General features: G+C 40.1%; 2 protein-coding genes across 2 annotated transcripts in view; both read left to right on the top strand.

Annotated features, from left to right (window-relative positions):
• Positions 1-22,285, top strand: part of TDP2 (tyrosyl-DNA phosphodiesterase 2) — a 276,571-nt gene that overhangs the window by 119,149 nt on the left and 135,137 nt on the right. The window lies entirely within an intron of this gene.
• GPLD1 (glycosylphosphatidylinositol specific phospholipase D1) overlaps positions 3,763-22,285 on the top strand; it is a 51,915-nt gene continuing 33,392 nt past the window's right edge. The window contains exons 1-8 of the mRNA XM_052649234.1: positions 3,763-3,800; positions 4,274-4,356; positions 6,849-6,904; positions 16,857-16,935; positions 18,631-18,728; positions 19,207-19,317; positions 20,348-20,396; positions 21,266-21,320. Coding sequence (XP_052505194.1) covers positions 3,763-3,800; positions 4,274-4,356; positions 6,849-6,904; positions 16,857-16,935; positions 18,631-18,728; positions 19,207-19,317; positions 20,348-20,396; positions 21,266-21,320 — 569 coding nt within the window. The remainder of the gene's footprint in view (positions 3,801-4,273; positions 4,357-6,848; positions 6,905-16,856; positions 16,936-18,630; positions 18,729-19,206; positions 19,318-20,347; positions 20,397-21,265; positions 21,321-22,285) is intronic.

The following is a 22,285-nucleotide window of genomic DNA, read 5'->3' as shown; positions in this document are numbered from 1 at the left end:
CTTTCATGTATTATATTCAAGGAATTGTGGGTGAGAGGCAGTGCTGAGTTTGAGTAGGCTCCGGGTGTTGGTGATGGGGAGTCGGGACAGGGAGCCTGGCATGCTGCAGTCCATGGAGTTGCAAAGAGTCGGACATGACCGACCGGCTCAACTGAACTGGACTGGGGAACTGATGTGTTTCCATCTCCTGCCTGCAGAGGGAGCTCTACGGATGGTTGATTTCTAAGGTTTTGGGAAATCTGTTTTGTTGAGCAAACTAAGGTCCAGAATAATGAAGTTGGCTGTGTTGCTTCTCTTGATCCGAAACTACTCTTATTTTTCCAAGGTTCTATTTCAAACGGTTCCCACTCTGCCTAGGGCCCATAGTATTTTTATGAGAACATAAAAATGTTTCCCTTCTTATAAAGTCAGAATTAAAAAATAAGATTTTACTTTAAGTATTAAGATATTAACCTTGATACCAATGAAGCTGTAAAATGTAATTTTTTTAAGAAAAATGTTTATTCTTTTTTTAAAATTTTACTTTATTTTACTTTACAATACTGTATTGGTTTTGCCATAGAAAAATGTTTATTTTTATGAAAGAGGAGGCCCCCACCAAGGCAAAAGTGCCGAGGGCCTAGGAAATTCACCATGTGCCTTGCCTGACTCCCCCACTATTCTGTGCTATTTGCAAATTTCATTCAGAGCAGGAATGATTCCCTCCTGACTCCCATCTTGCTTCTAGGCTGCCCTGACACTTCCCAGAGCTGGCCAGGTGTGTTCACCAGGGCTTGAAAGGATAAGACCATCTGGTGACAGGGACCTTTCTTCCTTTCCCCTCAGCTTTCCCCTTTGCTGAGCACCTCCAACTCCTAGCTTTTACCTTTCTTCATCCTCTCTCCCTTTCACTCTAACGACACTATGAAGATAGCAGCATATTAGATTGTGTAGACGTGAGCTGAAAGTGTCTGCTTTATTTCAAACGTTTCTGGACCTTAAAATTGTATTTCATTTATCTACACAAGGAGATCCAGCTTCACTTTAAATGCCCTACCCAGTGTTGGATTTATACACGAATCTATATTGTTATTAAAAATGTATTGCTGTCTATCTTGAGTGTAAAATTATTTTTCTTATTTTTGAATTCAATAAGGAACATAGTTACACAGTAGAAGTCTTTTGGGGGAGAGAGGCGCTTGTGGGATCTTAGTTCCTGACTAGGGATCGAGCTGGGCCCCAACCACTAGATCACCAGGGAATTCCCTCAATAGAAGTCTTAGGTATATCTTTTAAAAAGGGAAAATTCAAATTCTTTTGAATGATGATGATGTTGTTGAGTTGCTAACTCATTTCCGACTCTTTGCCATGCTATGGGCTGTAGCCCGCCAGGCTCCTCTGCTCATGGGATTTCCCAGGCAAAAAATACTGGAGTGGGTTGCCATGTCCCTTTCCAGGGGATCTTCCTGACTGAGGGATAGAACCAGCATCTCCTGCATTGGCAGATGGATTCTTTACCACTGAGCCCCTGAGGAAGCCAACATGTATTAAACACTTAAACTGTGTACCAGTCTCTATTCTAAGCATGTTACAGTAATCATCTAATCTTCATGACGACCCTATGTGGTGGGCAGTATTATTACTCCCATTTTTTATGGATAATTTTATAAGTAAGAAAACTGAGACAAATAAACTTTTAGTAACTGTCCAATGTTACCCCAATAGAAGGCAGTAGAACAAGGACCCAAATGAAACCCAAGGCCTTGTGCTCAAGCTTATACTTCCTGCCCCCATTCCTTAATAGACCTGCTTGTTTACTTCTCAGCTTGCATCTCTATTTATAGAAAAGGTCTGAATGGTAGACTGATGCTCTTTATTTTATGACAAAGCCACCTGTATTAGGAAAGAGGGCAGAGGGGTGGAAAGAAAAATAATTCCATACACATTTGTCAGATAGTTTTCTTAATATTGCAAGCTGTATTTTAACTTTCCTTTAAAAATCGTATCTTTGTTTTCATGGTTACAAAGGTAATACAAACTTCACAAAAGCTCAAGCAGTATTGTCCTGTAAAGGCCCTATCTCATAACTATCACACTAGACTGCCTAAGCAAGTAATTACCTCTCATTCTGTTGCATACATAAAATTAAGTCATTCTGAACCATAAACACAAAAATTATATGTAATGAGAAACTCGGGATTAGTATTGCTTAGTTACAGATCCCTGAACCTGTTTCTTTCTCTGGAGCTTTGTGGATGGATTTGTTTTTATTAAATCTGATTAGATATCGTTTTCAGGCAGTGCTTCATCTTCCCTGTTGACCCTTTGCAGCCCTCTTACTTTGTCAGTCACTGTATACTCCTGAGTCTTCTGGGCTTGTGAAGTGAAGTTGCTCAGTCATGTCTAACTCTTCGACCCCATGGATTGTAGCCCGCCAGGCTCCTCTGTCCATGGGATTTTCCAGGCAAGAATCCTGGAGTGGGTTGCCATTTCCTTCTCCAGGGGGTCTTCCTGAGCCAGGGATTGAACCTGGGCCTCCCGCACGGCAGGCAGCCTATTTACCGTTTGAGCCACCAGGGAAGTTCTGGGCTTACCAGAGCCACTACCCTCTCATATCGCAGAAGGCAATGGCACCCCACTCCAGTACTCTTGCCTGGAAAATCCCATGGACGGAGGAGCCTGGTAGGCTGCAGTGAAGGGAGCAAACTCCACAGCCTCTGGTGGCCAGAAGGGTCCGGCAGGCTGCACGCATCATGTGGCTGGTGGGGACAGGGGAACGTGGGGTGGGTACCTCTGTCTAGGGATAGAGACCTGCCAGCTGGATGGAGTTCCAGCTGATGGTCCTCGCATATAGGGGAATCAGTTCATGAAGCCAGTTCTTTGTTTGTTTTTTAAAAACAGCTAGAAGTCAGGTTTTTTTGTTTGTGTTTCAGGGGTTGTGCTGCACAGCTCTGGGGATCTTAGTTCCCGCACCAGGAATTGATCCTGGGGCTCTCAGCTAGTGAAAGCACAGAATCCTAGCCAGTGGACCAGCAGCGAATTCTCAGAAATCTAGATTTCTATGCAGATTTTTCCTGTAAAAAAAAAAAATGGCCTAAGTTTATAAAACAGTCCATTTGCCAAACAAAACACTCAGTTTATGGCCTCTGACCTACAGTTTGGAGCAGCAGGGCCGCATGCCATTGGGGTTGGGGAAGAGCTGTTAGCACTGTTTTCCTTGGGGCTTTGCAGGAGCAAAGGAAACTTGGCAGACACCTGAGGGTCTCAGACCATCCCATCTTCTCTTCTCTTCCATTTGGCTAACCTGAGAATGAACACTGTGTCCTCCCCCTCTTTCAAAATCAACTTTCCTGCTTCTAATGTTATGCGTCATTCGAGCTTTAAGATCACCACCATTTCTACAAAGAGTTACACCTAAGTTCTCCCACGGATTAAGTACAATAGATTGCATACTTGTATGTCAGGTGTATTCTGAACCTCTCATTTTCTGAATCCTTCTTTCTTGGTCCAAAATCTGTCTCTCCCCACTCACACTCCCCTCTCTCCTGCTGAAAGTGTTAGCATCTTTGCTTGCAGGAATCTGACCAGGCAGCAGGTTCTGGATAAGCACTATAAAAACAGCCGGGGAAAAAGAGACCAGGAGTAGCTGTTGTTGTGTAATCCCATACAAGTGTCATTATCTGTTGCCAAATACTGCAAGGGAAGCTGGTTCCAACTGATCATCATAAAAGCTTTCCCAGCACTTGTGGCTGCAGACGCCGAGGAAGCAGGGCAACCAGATGTATGCGTGGAAAGATGCAAGAGAAATCGACTCTTGTGAGGTGAGGTGGTCCAATATATGGATTATCAATAAAATCAATATCTTTTAAAGATAAATGTTATCAATATCTTTTTTAAAAAAAAAAAAAAGAAAGCAAAGAATATTTGGAGACAACTTTGCTTGCATCTCCATCCAAATGTCATATTAAAAAGAAATCTAGGAGAAACCAGGGTCAGATGATGGGAATGCTCCTACCGGGAGGCATTGAGATTTCAATTTATCCCTTTTTTTTTTTTCTTTCCTCTCCCAGGTGGAGTTTGTTTGCTGTCCTGGTGAAGTTAAACAGTAGTTAAACAGTTGACTTCACTGGGAAATGATATTATTTTGAAATGAGGCAGGGTTTCTCGTGTCAGTGACCTGGTTAGAGGGAGAGCAGCTGGTCTGGGCCAGGCTTCTAGACTCCGTGCTGCCACAGCTCTGAGCATTGCTCGTCACCATAGGAGCGGGGAGTAATGAGAGCATGTCCGCTTTCAGATTCTGGTCAGGACCGCTGATGCTGCTGGGCTTCCTCTGCCCTAGAAGTTCACCATGTGGCATTTCGACACACATAGAAATAGGTAAGTGGCAGCCTCTTGTCACGGTATGAAGGACAGTGTATCTGTCAGAAACGTTAAGGAGGGGATTTAAAATCTATCCCACGTGTTGACAACAAGTTCCCCTGCTGCCCTGAGCCAGGCGGCAGAGAAAGGGAGAAAGCCCAGGCTGGAGTCGTCCAGGGTTGGGGACTGACTATCGGAGTGAAGTCCATGGAGAAGCAGGAAGGCGCTTTGAACACTGGGTCTCGGGCTGTTTCTCTGCAGGGGGAAATAGGAACTGGATAAACTTGGGTAGGGTGTGGGGGGCGTCCCATGAAGCAGAAGAACTGATAGAAGGGGAGAAGGGAAAAATGGGGGTAGTATGGTAGGAGTAGAGGAATCTATTTTTGTTTTTACATTTCCAAGTATACGTGAAGGACCACATATAGCCACTGGACTGGGTCCCCTGAGTCAAATGGCTTTAAAGATGGTTGGGTTCAGGGAGAGCAAGGAAGCAGGGGAATTTGAATAATCCCAGGTATTAGAGATGCCCAGAATGATGGCAGGATTTGGGGAGCCCAGGGATATAATAATCCGATGCCTATGAGCTCGGGGCAAAGGCTGAGTGATCTGGTAAAGGTAGATGGTAGCACAAAAGGTTGGTTCTTGGATGAAATGTATTCGTAATGTTTTTTCACTCTTCAGATAAAAACAGTAACAATGTTTTAGTTATGCTACCTCTAGAAGGTTCAAAGCAGAACAAGATTATGAATGAAAAATGAAAATTTGGAAAGGGGGCAGGGCGGCTTAAGAGGGAGGGGATATATGCATATTTATGAGTGACTCACGTTGTTGTATAGCAGAAACGAACACAACATTGTAAACAACTATCCCCCAATTTAAAAAAAATATGAAAATTTATCAGGGCAAAACAGAATATTGAGCTCTGTTAGGCAGGAACTATATGATCACAGAATTATGATTTGATGGAATACTAGAGGTCACTGAGTACAGTTCCTTTATTTTACAACAGAGGAAATTGATCGCAGAGAGTTTTCACAGCTAACTCGTTAGTAACCTAGTCTAGAATTACATATCCTAACAGTTGGTCCAGTGTTCTTTCATGAAACATCTATGCTAAAATGTTAGAGTCATTTAACATCTAAAATGTTAGATGTTAGAGTCAGGAGGCAGTGAAAAAGGGAATCGGGCGTAGGTTTTAATACCAGCTCTGCTATAAACTACGTCAGTGACTCTGGGCAACTCACTTTCTCTTTTGCAAAATGAGGGGGCTGAATTTCTTAATGAATTCTAAATTATCTTGCACATCTAAGTTCTGTGAAACTGAAATTGCTAAAAACTCTAGCAGTGGGCCAAAGAGGAACAAATATAAGTGAGGATATTCAACTTTTTAATCTTTAGAGTTAAAAAATTAGCAAGACAGATGAAATTTCAAAATTTTTAAAATTCAGATAATTGCTTGCCTTTCTTCAGTAGGTGCCAAACAAGGGTCTTAATAATTAATATGTTAATATAAATATAACATGTTTATGTGGACATAATTGAAGGCAATTCCAAATCTGCACAGATTGTGAGGATTCTTATACGAAGAGATTAAAACTTTGATAATTATTTGCCAATAACTTACCTGATTTCATAAATATCTTGGTTCTTGTTGTCACTTCTTATATAAGGGCTGTGTGGATGGTTGACATTTGTGTGAGTTAATTAGAATTGGCCTCCTTCATTGGTTTCAGTCTGTAAACCTCTATAATCCTATATACCTGTTATTTCTGTCTGCTACGACTTTGTCTCTTTATGACATAAATGCGTCTAATATGGTAGTGGCTAGATTTTTGTGGATATGACTTCCAATAGAAATAAGGTGTCACTGTCTCTTCACAAGGAGTGTTCCTGTTATTGATACTGAGAAGATTGAGGGTGTGGGTGTGCATATCTTATGGGTGTGGGTGTGTGGGTGGAGCACGTGGCTTTTTGAGACTTTTTTTCTCCTTCTAAGGTAGTCCAATGATGAGAAAACATTTGTAGGTCATTGATTCAGTCCATGGTTTACACCCTGTATTGTACAGATAAACTTGGTTTGTCTACCCCAGTGGGTTGTTGAAGCAAAATATAACTTCTGTTTGAGTTTTTGACATGTGTCAATCATTAGCACATCGCTTAGCCTTTTTCTTTTTTGTGTTTGATTCTCTCACCAAACCTATAAGGTGGATGTTATTTACTTAATTTTACATAGCGGGGAACTGAAGCCTAGAGAGGTAATGTAACTTAGCCAAGGTCGTAAGAGCTAGCTAAGCAGAAACTGTAAGTTTGATTTGTATCATAACAATATAAATATTGTTTGAATCGAACTATTGGCTAATGAAAATTACTAGTACAAACTAAATTTTCACGTCCCACTTCCTTGACAGTTACAAGCACAAAATTATATCTTTTCCTTTTAAAATGATCTTCAGGCAGTTCTGTTTTCAGTTATACTTGGATTTAATTCATTTACATACTCATTCTTTCAGGACATAGAGCCCTGGAGTTTCTCCACCTTCAGGATGGGAGTATTAACTACAAAGAGGTAAGAAGTTTGATTTTTTTCTTTTATTCCTTGGGCATTAGCTTCCTCTCATAGGTGACAAAAGTCCTAACAGATACTGAAATATCTGGTTTCAATTAAAAAGATGAGTCCTTTTTATGTCTTTATAAAATATGAATATTGGGGGTTAAAATATATATCTCCTTTAGCACTACTTGAATATATATAATAATGAAATATTTTATATAAATTATAGTTTGAAAAACATTTGAAAACAGTGTTTGAGAGAATTTCTTAAAATGGTACACCTTATTTCTTTTTGTAAAGAAAAGTTATACGTAAGCCACTTTTTCCCACTTCTTATCTCTGTGTTATGTAAAAATTGCATCATCATGGGAAGAAGTAAGTATTGAGAGCTATGCTTTGAGATTAAGACTTTTCTGCCTACTGTATTCTTGGTACAACTAGCTGATGACTTACCTTTATCCATCTTCAAATTAGTTGAACCCATTCTGGCACTATGCACTCTTTCTAATTCTATAGCTAAATAAAACTGCGTGACAAAGATGATTCTTAAATATTACCTTTGAGAAGAGTGGTTAAATCCTCTATGCCTTCAGAATTGGATCAAATTATTTACCAGTGAGTGTTGGTAATCCAGTATGGAAAGCGGGATGATGCAATGACTGAAATCTAGTATTGTTCATAAACTGCTTGTAGTCATTAGTTTCAACTTCCTTATTCACCAGTTGAACAAGCCCTCTAGGGGAAAAAACAGCGTTTATATTTGTTGTCTTCATTGACCCTTATAGAAAGTTGGTAGGAAAGAAGAGAAGCAAGAATCTGCCTGATTCATGGTGTGAACAATCAATCCTGAGTGTTCCCAGGGTGATTTTCTAGTAGAGGTATTCAAGCTTGCATCACTAACTTAAACATGTGAAATGGACACACATCCTTCCCCTCGGCACTGGTCCTAATCCATACACTGATGTCGTCACTGGGAATGGCTTGAGTGCCCTGAGAACGCACATCTCCCCCTTTTAACTCATGAAGACAGGGGTTATGTTAGCTTTTCTCACATTATCAGAAAACCTCTTTTCAAAGATTGAGGATCTGTTTTATAACTTTGTATGTGGAGTCTTTGGAGTTTCTCTTTCTGTGTATCAAAACCTGCTCTCTGGTGAGTGCTGGACTCATTGGTCCAGTTTGGTGAAAGGATCCAGAGGGAGGCTACCCCAAGGATGCTAGACAGACCCCACTGGCTGGCGGTGCTCAGCAAGCCCTGCACACTTAGGGTCTGGATTCTGTTGGTTCTGGGATTATCTTGCTGATCCATCCTGAGGTGACTGCATTTGTAATGACTTTAACTTACCGTGGCTTCCCTGATAGCTCAGTTGGTAAAGAATCTACCTGCAATGCAGGAGACCGTGGTTCAATTTCTGGGTCGGGAAGATCCCCTAGAGAAGGGATAGACTACCCACTCCAGTATTGGGCTTCCCTTGTGGCTCAGCTGGGAAAGAATCCGCCTGCAATGTGGGAGACCTGGGTCCGATCCCTGGGTTGGGAAGATCCCCTGGAGAAGGGAAAGGCTACCCACTCCAGTATTAAGAAAGTGAAAGTTGCTCAATTGTGTCCGACTCTTTGCCACCCTGTGAACTATACAGTCCATGGAATTCTCCAGGCCAGAATACTGGAGTGGGTAGCCTTTCCCGTCTCCAGGGGATCTTCCCAACCCAGGCCTGGAGAATTCCATGGGCTATATAGTCCATGGGGTTGCAAAGAGTTGGACACGACTGAGCGTCTTTCACTTCTAACTTACCATAATCAAGTTGATAAGAGACTAATGCATAAAGCTGAGAAAATCCGTTTATTAATGTATAAGAACTGTAAGAACCAAACGTATCTCACATTGGTGGTAATTTTGTTGTTCAGTCGCTAAGTGATGTCTGACTCTTTATGACCCCATGGACTGCAGTGGGCTTCCCTGTCCTTCCCAATCTCCCAGAGTTTGGTGGTCATTATTGCCCTGATTTTAGTCCTTCTACAAGAATAAATAGATAAATATATAATAATTTATTAGATAAATAAATAAATGTGGTGTATTAACCAGGAAATTAGAACAATGGTGTTTGGTTGGTTGCTGTCTTTTCTTTGCTCTGCTCCTCCCTCTCTGCCCGTAGAATAGGTTTGGTCGTTTCTGATCATAGAACTAACAGAAACTAATAGTAAACAAATTTTTAAGTTACGTTATTTTGTAAACTTGCCTTTTCGTCATTTACTATATCAGAGAGATCATATATTTGTTCATGTCCATATCAGTAGAAGTCTTTAGAATAATTTTTAACAATTGTGTAATTCTCTGTACCAAAATTTATTTAACCAGTTCCCTATGTTAACTTTTTATTTTGAAATAATTTAAAACTGATAGAGAAGTTGAAAAAAATTAGACAAATACTTTCTGTATGACTTTTACCTAATTCCCCCAATTGTTGATAACTTATCCTATTTGCCTTCTGAGCCGATGTATGCATATGATTTTCCCCTGAGCCTTTTGAGAGTTAATTGCTGAAGCGGTTGTCATCACCCTTCAATGCACTCTTGTGTACAGTAATCCCCTTTACTCTCAGGGGATATGTCCCAAGACCCTCAGTGGATGCCTGCAACTGTGGACAGTTCAGTTCAGTTGGGTCGCTCAGTCCTGTCTGACTCTTTGCGACCCCATGGATCACAGCACGCCAGGCCTCCCTGTCCATCACCAACTCCCAGAGTTTACCCAAACTCATGTCCATTGAGTTGGTATGCCATCCAGCTATCTCATCCTCTGTCATCCCCTTCTCCTCCTGCCCTCAATCTTTCCCAGCATCAGGGTCTTTTTGAATGAGTCAGCTCTTCACATCTGGTGACCAAAGTATTGGAGTTTCAGCTTCAGCATCCGTCCTTCCAATGAATATTCAGGACTGATCTCCTTTAAGATGGACTGGTTGGATCTCCTTGAAGTCCAAGGGACTCTCGAGCGTCTTCTTCAGCACCACAGTTCAAAAGCATCAATTCTTTGGTGCTCAGCTTTCTTTATAGTCCAACTCTCACATCCATACATGACTACTGGAAAAGTACCTCATATATACTGTATTTTCCTACACATATGTACACACTTATGATAAAGTTTAACTTATGAATTAGGCACAGTAAGAAACAACAGTGACTAAAAATAGGACAATTATAATAATATATGTAATAAATATTATGTAACTATGGTCTTCCTATCAAAATAATTTACTGAACAAATTTATTGTCTTTTCCATTTTATCTAAGCACTTAATTGCAGTTTGAGGTGCTGCAGCAATACTAGCACAAATTTCCTTTTCCTTCACAATTTCATAGCTAGAATATTTCTTTCCTTATTAAGTCTACAGCATTCATCTTTTTACTTAGAGAAATTCCTTTACGGCTTCTCTTTGGTATGTCCAAATCGCCAGCACCACTCCTCTTGTGCTTTGGGGCCGTTACTGAGTAAGGTAAGATCTACTCGAACACAAGCACTGTACTACCTAGATCGCAGGTCTGATGATGGAGACTAACAGGCAGGATATAGTGGACAAAGGGATGCTTGATAGAGCAGGATGGTGTGAGCTTTCATCATCATACTCAGAATGGTGGCCCGTTTAAAAATTAGGAATTGCTTATTTCTGGAATTTTCCATCTGAGATGATCTATTTTTGGCTGTGCTGAGTCTTCACTGCTGCACATGGGCTTTCTCTACCTGTGAGGAACGGGGGTCACTCTCTTGGGGTGCACAGGCTTCTCACTGCAGTGGCTTTCCTTGTTGTGGGGCATGGGTTCTAAGCTCATGGGCTTCCGTAGTTGTGGCACGTGGGCTCAGCAGTTGCAGGCTCACAGGCTTAGTTGCTCCGTGGCATGTGGGGTCTTCCTGGACCAGGAATCAAACGGGGTGTCCTCTGCTTTGCAAGGCAGATTCTTAACCACTGGACCACCAGGAGAGCCCCATTTAATATTTTTGAACTTGGGTAACTAAACCAAGAAAAGCAAAACCATGGTTAAGGAGGGACTATATTTCCTAAAAACAAGGACTATATATATGTGTGTGTGTGTGTGTGTGTGTGTGTGTGTGTGTGTACATATACACATACTATTATATACATCTATATAACTACAGTAAGATAATAATGACAATCAGGAAATCAACACAGAAATAATACTATTGCCCAATCCCAGGCTCTTACAGATTTCAACAGTTGACTCAACATACTTCATAGTTCCAGGACTGATACAGAAGCATGTGTTTAGTTGTCAGTTCCCTCTGGGCTTCTCCAACCTGGAACAGTTCCTTAGGCCTACCTTCTCTTTATTGTCCTCAATAGTTTGAAAAAGTACAACCCAGGAACGCTGTAGAACGCACCTTCATTTGGTTTTGTTTGATGTTTCCTCATGATTAAATTCTCCTGCAGGTTAGTTTTGGGCAGAAATACTGTCACCGTTGAAGTGACGCTGTACTCTTCTCATTGTGTTTTACCAAAAGGCCCTTAATGTCAACTTGAACCATTTCTGGTGATGTTAACTTTTATTTCAGCTGTTGTATTTTTCATTCAGTTCTTTATGTCTTCTATTTGAGAGAACTTTTTTCTTTCTTCTTCTTTTTTTTTTTTTTGTTTCAGATGTGTTTGCAATTGTTCACTGAAGCATTTTTCTGAGGGTTGCTATAAAATATTTGTCAGATAATTCAGAAATTCCTGCCATCTCTTTGTGGGCATCTGATGATTGTCTTCTTTCATTCCTTTTGACGTATTACTAGTTCTTGGTATGATGAGTGATCTTTGATTGTAGCCTGGACATTTTAGGTATTAGGTTATGAGACTCTGGCTCTTCTTTAAACTTCCTGTTCTAGTTGTCTTCCGATACCACTCAGGTAGTAGAAGGGGTCAGAGGACACTTCTTCCTAACTGCCAGTGGGGGTTAGAATTCAAGGTTCCTCACTGGGCCTCTCTTGATGCCTCCCTGGCCAGGATGGGTAGGAGTACCTAATGGCTGCTCCTCACTGTGGTCTTTACTGATGTCAGAAGGCAGAGGTGGCCTCTTACCTGAGTGGAGGTGGATGTCCTGATCTCCCCTGGGCCTCTTCTTATACTGACCCCCTCCCCACAGCAGGGAAGGGGAGAGATCCCTTGTTCCAGTTAGGATTGGATGTCCAGACTCTCCTCATGGTCTCACTGATACAATAGGGTAAGGGACAGGATGGCAGGGATGAAAGTCCTGCCTCCCTCCTTAGCCCTCTCTGATACCCCTGCAGTGGGGGAGCCAGGGCACCTCATCGCAGCCTGGGGAGGGGGCAAGCCTAGACTCCCCACAAGATCCTAGCTAGTGGTGAGGAAGTATGGGGCCATAGTTTTTCCTTTGGTGTTTGTCTAGAGCAGAGAAGTTACTGTGCAGAAGTTCTGTCTTGCTAGGCTGTCCCATGCCTGGTTTTGTGGCCTGAGAGTTGCAGGCTTTTGTTTTGTCTATACCCATTGGAGTTTCTAGGCAGCTGGCTTTTCCAATATCCAGTTTGGACTACATGAAGCAAAAAGAAAATCCACAGAACTCACCACAGTGTTACTCTTCAGCTCCTATTCAATGTGTGTACTTTTATCCACCTTTGAGTCATAAGTTATATTCTTTTCGTAGACAGTGTCCAGGGTTTCAGCTGTATTTAGCAAAAAGAACAAGGATAAGTACACCCACTCTATCTTCCTGGAAGCAGAAGTCCTATTGCTGTTAATGATAAATTTGGTTAAGATGGTGTCTGCCACATTTTACATTGGAAAGTTAATAAATATTTTTTACTTTTTAAAATAGTAACTGTTTTGTAGGGAGATATATTGAGGTAATGCAAATATTCTGTTTCTCATTAAACTTTTTAGCATCCATTGATTCTAAACATCCATTGACGTTTGCCAAATATCTATCTGATTCTGTCATTCCTTGTACATTTATAAATTTGGATTCTGCTATAAGGTAAAGCCTCTTCTTCCCCATTTATCTATCTCTTTATATTATATATTCATGGATTCCTATTTTATCAGTGGTTTATATCACATTGTGTGCAGTGCTTAGTCGCCCAGTTGTGTCTGACTCTTTGTGATCCCAAGGACTGTAGCCCGCCAGGCTCCTCTGTCCATGGGGATTCTCCAGGCAAGAATACTGGAGTGGGTTGCCATGCCCTCCTCCAGGGGATCTTCCCAACCCAGAGATCAAACCCAGGTCTCCCACATGGCAGGCAGATTCTTTACCATCTGAGCCACCAGGGAAGCCCTATATCACATTACAAATATTATTTATCTTGATGCTCAAATTGTCCCAGAATTCATTTCAAGTTGGCTTTTGTGTCTGTTTCAAACCCTGAATTCACATGAAAACATCTCCAATTCCAATCCATCAGCACAGGATCTAATCTAATCTTCTCCAGGTTCCTATCTGTAACTCCTTTCTGCAACAGTGAGAAACCTGACCTCCATTATCCTTAATACAAGTTCTGGTTCTGACATGCTTGATCTCCTTGTAGGTAATCCAAGGAGCAAGTCCCTTTAGCCCTGGTACTGGTGGTCGAATCCCCTTGGCCCAGAAACAAATGAAAAATGAAAACAAAACAGGGAAGACATATGGGACCGAGAGAGGATTAATATCCTTAACTGTTCCTGTAGTTCATTGAAATTTCTTTATCTTCAGCTTTGGAAACAGATTCACTTTTAGAAGTCTGTTCTTATTATTTTTTTCATTTTTGCCAATATGTGGAAATGGTATTTTGTTACAGGTTATACTGACAAATTGTTGATTTATTATCAGTGAGGTTAAATATATTTTCAAGTGTTTATTGACTGTTTCTATTGCTACTTCTATGAATTGCCTGTGTCTTTGCTAATTTTTCTATTAGGATATTAATCTTGATGTGAAGAATGACTTTTGTTTTACTAAAGATAGCATCTTACCATGTGTCAAATGATTCTTGTGGTTATTTATTTTTCTCTTAAATTTGTTTCTGGTTCTTTTTACCATGCACAGCATTAAAATTTTTTGTGTAGTTAAGTGCATCAGTCTTTTCTTTCATGGTTTCTGCCTGTATGTTTTGCTTAGAAATATCATTCCCATTCTGAGATTATACAATTATTCACTTAAAACGTGTCTTGTTATTTTCATGGCTCTGTTTTTGACATTTAACTCTCTAACTCATCTTGTACTTAATTTTTGCATAAAGCATGATAGGGATCCAGTGACCTGTTACTGAAAATGTCAATTTCAAGTCAGTGTCACATAGGTTAAGTATGGATTCCCTGCAAGAATGGAGTGTTCATTGCAGTGGGGTTGTGCCAACAGAGTTGTCAATTACTCTATCCTTTATTCAGCTCTATCACGCATTAAGTTATTGTGGTTGAATCTATTTCTTTACTCTTTATTCTGTTTCATTGATCTGTGTCTTTTGGTGCATTTTTATATCTGAAGGACATATCCTCCTTCTGTACTCTTTTCCCCCTGGCAGTTTCCTGATTTTTTTTCTGACACCTTTTCTTAAAATTTGTTTTTAACTGGAGTTTAATTGCTTTACAATGTTGTTCATTTCCGCTATACAACAGCATGAATCAGCTATATGTATACGTGTATCCTGTCCTCTTGAGCTTCCCTCCCACCTGACACCTTTACTTTTTAAAATTTGCTTTAGAATTATTTAAAATTTGCTTTAGCATTATTTTTCCCTGTTAAATAACACTATCTCACCAGGAGATGCAGATTCAACAAGTCTTAATACATATAAAGGGACCATTACAGTGGCTGCTAAGATAAATATTCAGCAAAGTTAATTATTACTTTTAAGTGGCAAAAGTCCAACTCCAACTGTTTTTAGAAAAAAGACTTTTTTCATGTAAGGGTTCATGTAACTGATAAGCCTGGGGCAGAGCTGGACTAAGAGGTCTAAGTGGTACTCTCTCTCCTAGACACTGGAAGACACTGGCCATCCAGAACTCAGTTTCTAAGTTTAAAATCCCTGGAGAGTTGAAGACTTCCTGGCAGTCCAGTGGTTAAGAATCTGCGCTGTCACTGCAGGGGGCACAGGTTCAATGATCCTTGGGGAACTAAGATCCCGGTTACCTGCAAGGTGTGGCCAAAAATAAATAAATAAAATAAGACGGAGAAAGAGCATCAGTTTAAAACAAACAAAACCCCGAAGAGAAGAAAGCATCTTTCTTCTCCCCACAGCTCTAGCTGAAAAGTCTTGGGGGACGTTCTAGCTGAAGTAGCTTTTGTCAAGCAAACGTCTCTGAGCCAAATACTGTAGTGGGCATGGATATGCCGCCCTTGTTCCCCTGTGGTCAGTCTGTCTCACCTGCTCAGTATGGAAGTGGTTCTGTCTTTAGAAGACTGGGGATGAGACACTATTTGAAAAAGCAAAAACAAAAAGTAGGTGCTACTGTATTTCCTTCTGTCTCAAGTTCTTTGAGGTACTTCTTTGTTGCTTCTAGATCTAGCCTATGTTATTAGTAAGTCCCTATTGAAAAATTAAAAAGTTGGATTGCCAGACTTTTCTCTTGTCTATTGGGTCAAAGTTCATTTGCAGATAGTGGAGGGGTTTCCACAAGAGGAAACTCCTCTTACGTGGAGAGGGGTACAAGACCACGTATTAGGGGATTCAGTGCTGAGAAACTGAGAAATGGAGGAGCAGACTCTAAGCTGAGTATCCGGAAAGGACTCCCAGAACAACATACAGAACTGGCCTGCCAGAGCCACTAAGCAGTCAAACGAACACTGTTCCATTCACGAGCTCCATGTCCAACTGTCTCCTATGTGGTTTGGAAAGTAAGAAGCCGCCATCTTGACTGTTGGCTCCGGGACCTCATCACCTCAGCCACGTTCCTTAGTAGCAAAATAGATGCCCTCTACTCTGCCTGTAATCACCTGGGCCCCCTCTACTTCTGCTGCAGAAAGGCCACTTCCATGCTGGCTGGGAACAAACAAGGGAGAAGTGGCCCCTCAGTAGCAGCTGGGGAATGTAGTCTTCATTTTCTAGGCCCTAGCACTCATCTGGGTGTAGCCATAAGGGGATTGGAATGGGATGGAGTGAGCCAGGCCACTAAGGAAGAATGCTGGGAAGAAATCCTGTACCACCAACTTATGCATCATTTTGGAAATGGGAAAGGGTATTTTTGTAACCCTCCAAAAGGTTATAATCTTACCCTTTTATCTATAAAGGATATCATCTTACTGTAAAGCACAGGTAGCAACTATAAACATATGCACACACACAAATAGATATGAACTAATATATGTATATGTGTATGTATATATACACACGTGTGTTGGGGGGGGGCCGTGTTAGTCGCCCAGTCACGTCTGACTCTCTGTGACCCCATGGACTGTAGCTCACCAGGCTCCTCTATCCATGGGATTCTCCAGGCAACAATACTGGAGTGGGTTGCCATTTCCTTCTCTAGAGGATCTTTCTGACCCAGGGATCAAACTTGAGTCTCCTGCACTGGCAAGTGGGTGGCTAGTGGCAAGTACCCCTAGCGCCACCTGGAAAGCCCCAATAAACATGTATGTATACATGTCTGTATTCTTCTCATTTTACTGGTTGTCACTAGGTCATCAAAAAACTCACCACATACCAATTCTGGGTCAGTGAAATAGTCTTGGAGAAATCTTTTTCTTCTGGGTGGACAGAAAAAAGCAAAAGATTTAATTTAAATAGGTGACTTTTTTTTTTTTTTTTTTTACTGCTACTTGATCAGCTCGTTTGGTTTTGGTAGGAAAGAACCTGAGATTACATTTGGTAGGGTGCTGTTTGAATTATATTGATATAAGAGTGAGTTATTTATGCCTGCCTTCCTTCACTTCTTCCTTCCATCACTTCTCCCCTACCATCACATCATTCTAACTTCCCACACCTGGGCCTGCTTTTCCCAAGCTGTTGACTCTTACCCTGTAACCTCTGTATTTTCCTGCTCCCCAGCTGTTACTTAGGCACCAGGATGCGTATCAGGCTGGATCCGTGTTTCCTGACTCATTTTACCCTAGCATCTGTGAGAGAGGTAAGATGAAGACTTACACACCAGATGATGTTGCTTTTCCTTGGTTGATAGGAACAGCTCAGACTCGAACAAATATCAAACAACACATTATATTTTCCACTGTTGTTGATCAATGACTTAGTTCGGTTGTGTTTTCCATTTAACCGAAACTTACTTGCTCAAGGGTAGAAATTCTGAAAGCTTTATTCTAAGCACTCTGAATTACTCTCCTGCTTCGTGGCAGAAGAGAGAACATTTTGAAGGAAATCAAAAGGTTCGAGTTTTTATTCCTTGAATGTTGTCTGTTAGTGTGTGACCTTGAAAAAGCCCCTTCCATGCTGAGTCTCAGTTTCCATGTCTGCCACATAGTCATATCTAAATTAGTTACTATTTAATAGTAATAATTAACGCATGCCTGGCTGCTATACTGAATTGCTGTTGGCATTAACGTATGTTATTTTGTCAAGTGTTATGCAAACCCAAGATAATATTAAGTTAAATGTGCTTCAGTTATACTTTAAACAAAAGTTGTTAGGCTGTTTTTAGTTTAATAATGATCTCAAAAATTTGACTTGAGGGATCTGAACTCTGGGATTTTGCTTTTCATTGCTTCTATGGCATGTGACACTCCACGAAGAATCTGGCACTTGAAGGCTTAGAATAGATGTCCGTTCCTGTTTTTTTTCACTCACCCCTCCTGTGGGAATAAAGAGGCATATAGCACACCCCATTTAAAAATATTATAAATTCAAATACTTGAAAGCTGTTGGAATATCTGCTTTTTTTCTTTTGTGCTGTTAGGGAGGCTGACTGTGATGGAAAAGAAGATTAAAAAAAAACACACCCAAATTAAAAAAGGAACAGCTTATTTCTTTAGCTTTAGGGTACAGAACTTAGCACTTTCAGCTTCTCTTGCATCCCAACTATTTCTAGATGCTATGAGGAGTTAAGGCCCCTGTTTCTTTTGGCTGGCCGTTCTGTCCTAGAGGCTTCCTTTGAATATTGACTCAGGAAGCTAAGAGGCTTGGAGGGAAGGCGGAGGAACGCAGCCACACAGCAGATGGTGGTAGAATATTTCACTGAGAATCTCCAACTTTTTAAAAAAATTGGGGTATAGTTGCTTTACAATGTTGTGTTGGTTTCTGTTGTACGTTGATGTGAACCAGCTATTTGTATGCATAGATCCCGGTTTTTGTATTTCCTTTCCGTTGAGGTTACCGTAAACCCTGAGTAGAGTTCCTTGTGCCATCCAGCAGGTTCTCATTAGTTATCTCTTGTGCATATTCGTGTCTGTATGTCAATCCCAATCACAGTTCATTCCCTGCTTCTCTCTTGGGATCCATATGTTTGTTCCCTACATCTCTGTCTCTATTTCTGCCTTGCAAACAGGTTCATCTGTACCATTTTTCTAGATTGCATGTTTATGTATTAATAAGCAACGTTTTTCTCTGACTTACTTTGTGTGATAGTCTTTAGGTTCATCCACATCTCAACTAATGACCCACTTTCATTCCTTTTTATGACTGAGTAATATTCCATTGTTCAAATAGACACAAGTACCCCCAGGGTTTGTTGAAGCACTATTTATATTAGCAAAGACATGGAAATAACCCAAGTGTCCACAGATGAATGGATGAACAAAGATGTAGTGTGTATATACAAGAGAATCTCCAACCTTTTAAGAAGGAGCTCTGACGGTTGCCTCTGTTTTGTCAGGACAATTCCATGACGTGTCAGAGAGCACTCACTGGACTCCATTTCTTAACGCAAGTGTTCATTATATCCGGAAGAACTATCCTGTTCCCTGGGATGAGGTATGCACAGCCTGTAACCCTAAAAGTACTCCATTCCAGACTTGCCAAGTATTGTTGTTGCACCCGTATAAACTCCATTTCTAACCCCAACCCTTAATCCAGACTCTGAGGGCTACTCACCCTTCTGCCTCAATACCAAACACAGCATATGGGACATAGTAGATAGCTAATTAACAGTTGAACAAATGATATTTCAAATCTTCAGTTTTATTTTCAATAAACAATGTTGTTAAAATTTGGGGCATGTCACGTGGTCATTTTGCTCCCCTAGTAAATAAATCTGAAAGCAGTTTCAAGGCACTCAGAAACATTTCCAAAAAAGTCCTTTGTGGTTCGGGGGTAACTACAACATACCTGTCTCAGATGTTTTGTTAAGTCTCAGTAATGGAAATGAATTCATATTTGTTAATCCTTTTAATAAGATTGTTATAAAATAACTACCTTTCCCCACCCCCAACTCTAATTTGCTTGTTTGCAGGACACAGAGAAATTGGTAGCTTTCTTGTTTGGAATTACGTCTCACATGGTGGCTGATGTCAACTGGCATAGCCTGGGTATCGAACAAGGATTCCTTAGGACGATGGCTGCTGTGAGTATATAGCTTCAGGTTAATGACTTTGTGGGAATGATATTGTCCCATCCAAGATTCAAAACTGACTCTTTTAGGATAGTTAGGGACTTTGGAAAGGGATTGTACACACTTCTGTATTTAAAATGGATAATCAACAGTGTTATGTGCCAGTCTGGATGGGAGAGGGGTTTGGGGGAGAATGGATACATGTATATGTATGACAGAGTCCCTTCGCTGTTCACCTGAAACTCCCACAACATTGTTAATCAGCTATACCCCAATACAAAATGTTTTCAGTGCTAAAAAAATGAAATTAAAAAAAATGTATTAAAAAAAACCTATTTGAGGGAAAGAAAAACTTAGGTTATTCAGATCCATATGGAAATAAGACTCTTTGCCCAATGCAGTATTCATTAGATTTCCATCTCTTCTTGTTCATTGCTCTTACACATTTGCTACCCCGGGTAAATTCATCCACGTGGGCAGATTGACTAATGTGCCCTGAAAACAGCCATGGATGTCATGTTCTGTTTAGTCACAACAATATTTGAGACATTTTATGTTTTATTCAAGCTGTGCATCTTAACAGTAGAGGTATAAACCCCTACTTTCTGGTTCTATTTAAAAGTAAGTTAGCATGCTTTTGTTTTTTTTTCCTTTTTTCTTTTCTGTATGAAGATGCCATATCCCCACTGGAAATTGTGACCTTGCCTGATGAAACTCCCCTCTGGTTATTCACTGATGTTAATACTATTCTGTAAAAAATTTAAACTTGCACTTGGAGACTGTTCATGTATCCTGTTAGAGACAAATGTTTGCAGCAGCTTTATCTGTTAAGACATGAAGCATACAACTCAGCTGCCAGTATCATTTTTTTTAAACAAATAATAAAATTAAATGTTTCTTTGAAAAGTGAGTTCAGTCACTACTACGTGTCCTCAGCAGTCATTGGGTTAGGTTATCACCTCCCACGCCTCACTTCATTGCAGGGTAGGAGTGTGGGCTTCAATTTGTGATATATACTAGATGGTTCTCTTTTTTCCTTCAGATTGATTTTCACAACTCCTATTCCGAGGCACATCCGGCTGGTGATTTCGGTACTATTTACATTTGCCAGAGTTTCTTTCGTGGTAGCTATATTTCACGTGTAGTCACTATTGTACCCTATGTATGTATGCTTTTAGTTTCTTGCCACTAGCTTTCCATTTTAACATTGCAATTGTTTAGAGCACAGGAATTCTTCATTTAATATAGAGATGCAATATGCAAAGATTATAAATATATATGTATATATGTGTATGTGTATCTATATGTATATAATATATAATATTATATATGTATTTTGTAAAAACCAAACAAAAAAATGGGGATTTCCCTGGTGGTTCAGTGGTTAAGACGTCTCTGCGCTTCCACTGCAGGGGGCTCATGTTCAATCCCTGGTCAGGGAAATCCACTTGCCTTAAGGTGGAGCCAAAAAAAGAACAAAGCAACCAAAAAAACACCATTATATTTTATCATTGACTTGTGCCACTATTTTAGAAAAGCATTACTTTTAAAATCAGATTTAAATTAATTTCCTAGTGTCTCCTAATACTTTAGCTTTAAATGGATAAACTCCATCTTTTTCTATATTTAATTACCTTTGAATATGCACAGTATCAGTGAGTAGAGTTTATTTAAATAGAAGAATCTTTATGGTCCATCTTAAAGTAAAAAACCTTTTGGTGAGGTTCTTTATATGAGTTTCTTTATTCTCTGAATTAATTCTCTTTCTTAATTTGTGTGTTTCACTAAGATTTTAAAAGATCATTTTTCTTAAAAATGTGCTTATGCAACTAAAATAATGAACAGAAACCTATAACAGTGTGAAGAACTGATAAACTGGATTGTGCAAATTTATGTTCAAAGAAGCTTGCTATGTATTGTCATTAATTCTCCAAAAGCAAATATTTTTCTCATATCATAGGAGGAGACGTGTTGAGCCAGTTCGAGTTTAAATTTAATTACCTCTCACGGCACTGGTAAGAGCAATGTACATTTAAATATGTGATACCCAAGTGGCAGTTAGGAGCTTGACTCTTTTTTTCCTTAGAAAATAAAACTTACAATGTAATAAGGAGCCTTCTACATTTGGACATGTTGGAAAGTATAACTAAAGATTAGACTAGTCTAAGTAGATTCTTTTAAAAATCTGTGAATTATGCCAAACATATAAAATAATGTATTTTTTATAAATAAAAAATAAGATGATCCACACTGTTTAGCTGCCAGCTCTGTTAAGAAGTAGACCATTGCTGGAATATAGAGGCTCCCTGCCTTTCCTTCTGTCATATCACCTTTTCTCCCACTAGGTATAGCCACAACCTTAGGTTCGCTTAATCACTTAGTCGCTTTTCCCTTAGAGTTTTACTACATGTAGCCATATTTATGGGCTCCCCAAGTGGTACCAGTGGTAAAGAACCCGCCTGTCAATGCAGGAGACATAAGAGACGTGGGTTCGATCCTTGGGTCAGGAAGATCCCCTGGAGTAGGAAATGGCAACCCACTCCAGCATTCTTGCCTGGGAAATTCCAATGACAGAGGTGGGTGGCTGTCCCTGTGGTCGCAAAAAGTCAGATACAACTGAGCACATAAGCAGAGTCATATCTGTATGCAAAATATTATATGGGTTTTTACTTTAAATAGAATTATACATCATGCATTTGGCTTAAAATTAAATTTTAAATTAGAATTTAATTTAAAAATGTTTCTTGTTTAAAATTATTTCCCTAACATTTAATCATATTGATATGTTCGACGATAGTTCATTGATTTTCACCATTGTATGGTCCTCCCTTGTGTAAATCTACCAGAATGACTTGATTCTAGTATTGATGGACGTGTAGGTAGTGTTAAGTGTTTTTGCTTTATACGTCATGTTGCTATGTGCATTTTTGTACATGCATTTTTGCACTAGAGGGGAATCTCTTTCAAGTAAATGGCACCA

The sequence above is a fragment of the Budorcas taxicolor genome, chromosome 11 (assembly GCF_023091745.1).
Source record: "Budorcas taxicolor isolate Tak-1 chromosome 11, Takin1.1, whole genome shotgun sequence".
Taxonomy (NCBI): Eukaryota; Metazoa; Chordata; class Mammalia; order Artiodactyla; family Bovidae; genus Budorcas; species Budorcas taxicolor.
Note: the sequence above shows the minus strand (reverse complement) of the source record. Positions and strands in the feature narration are given on the sequence as shown.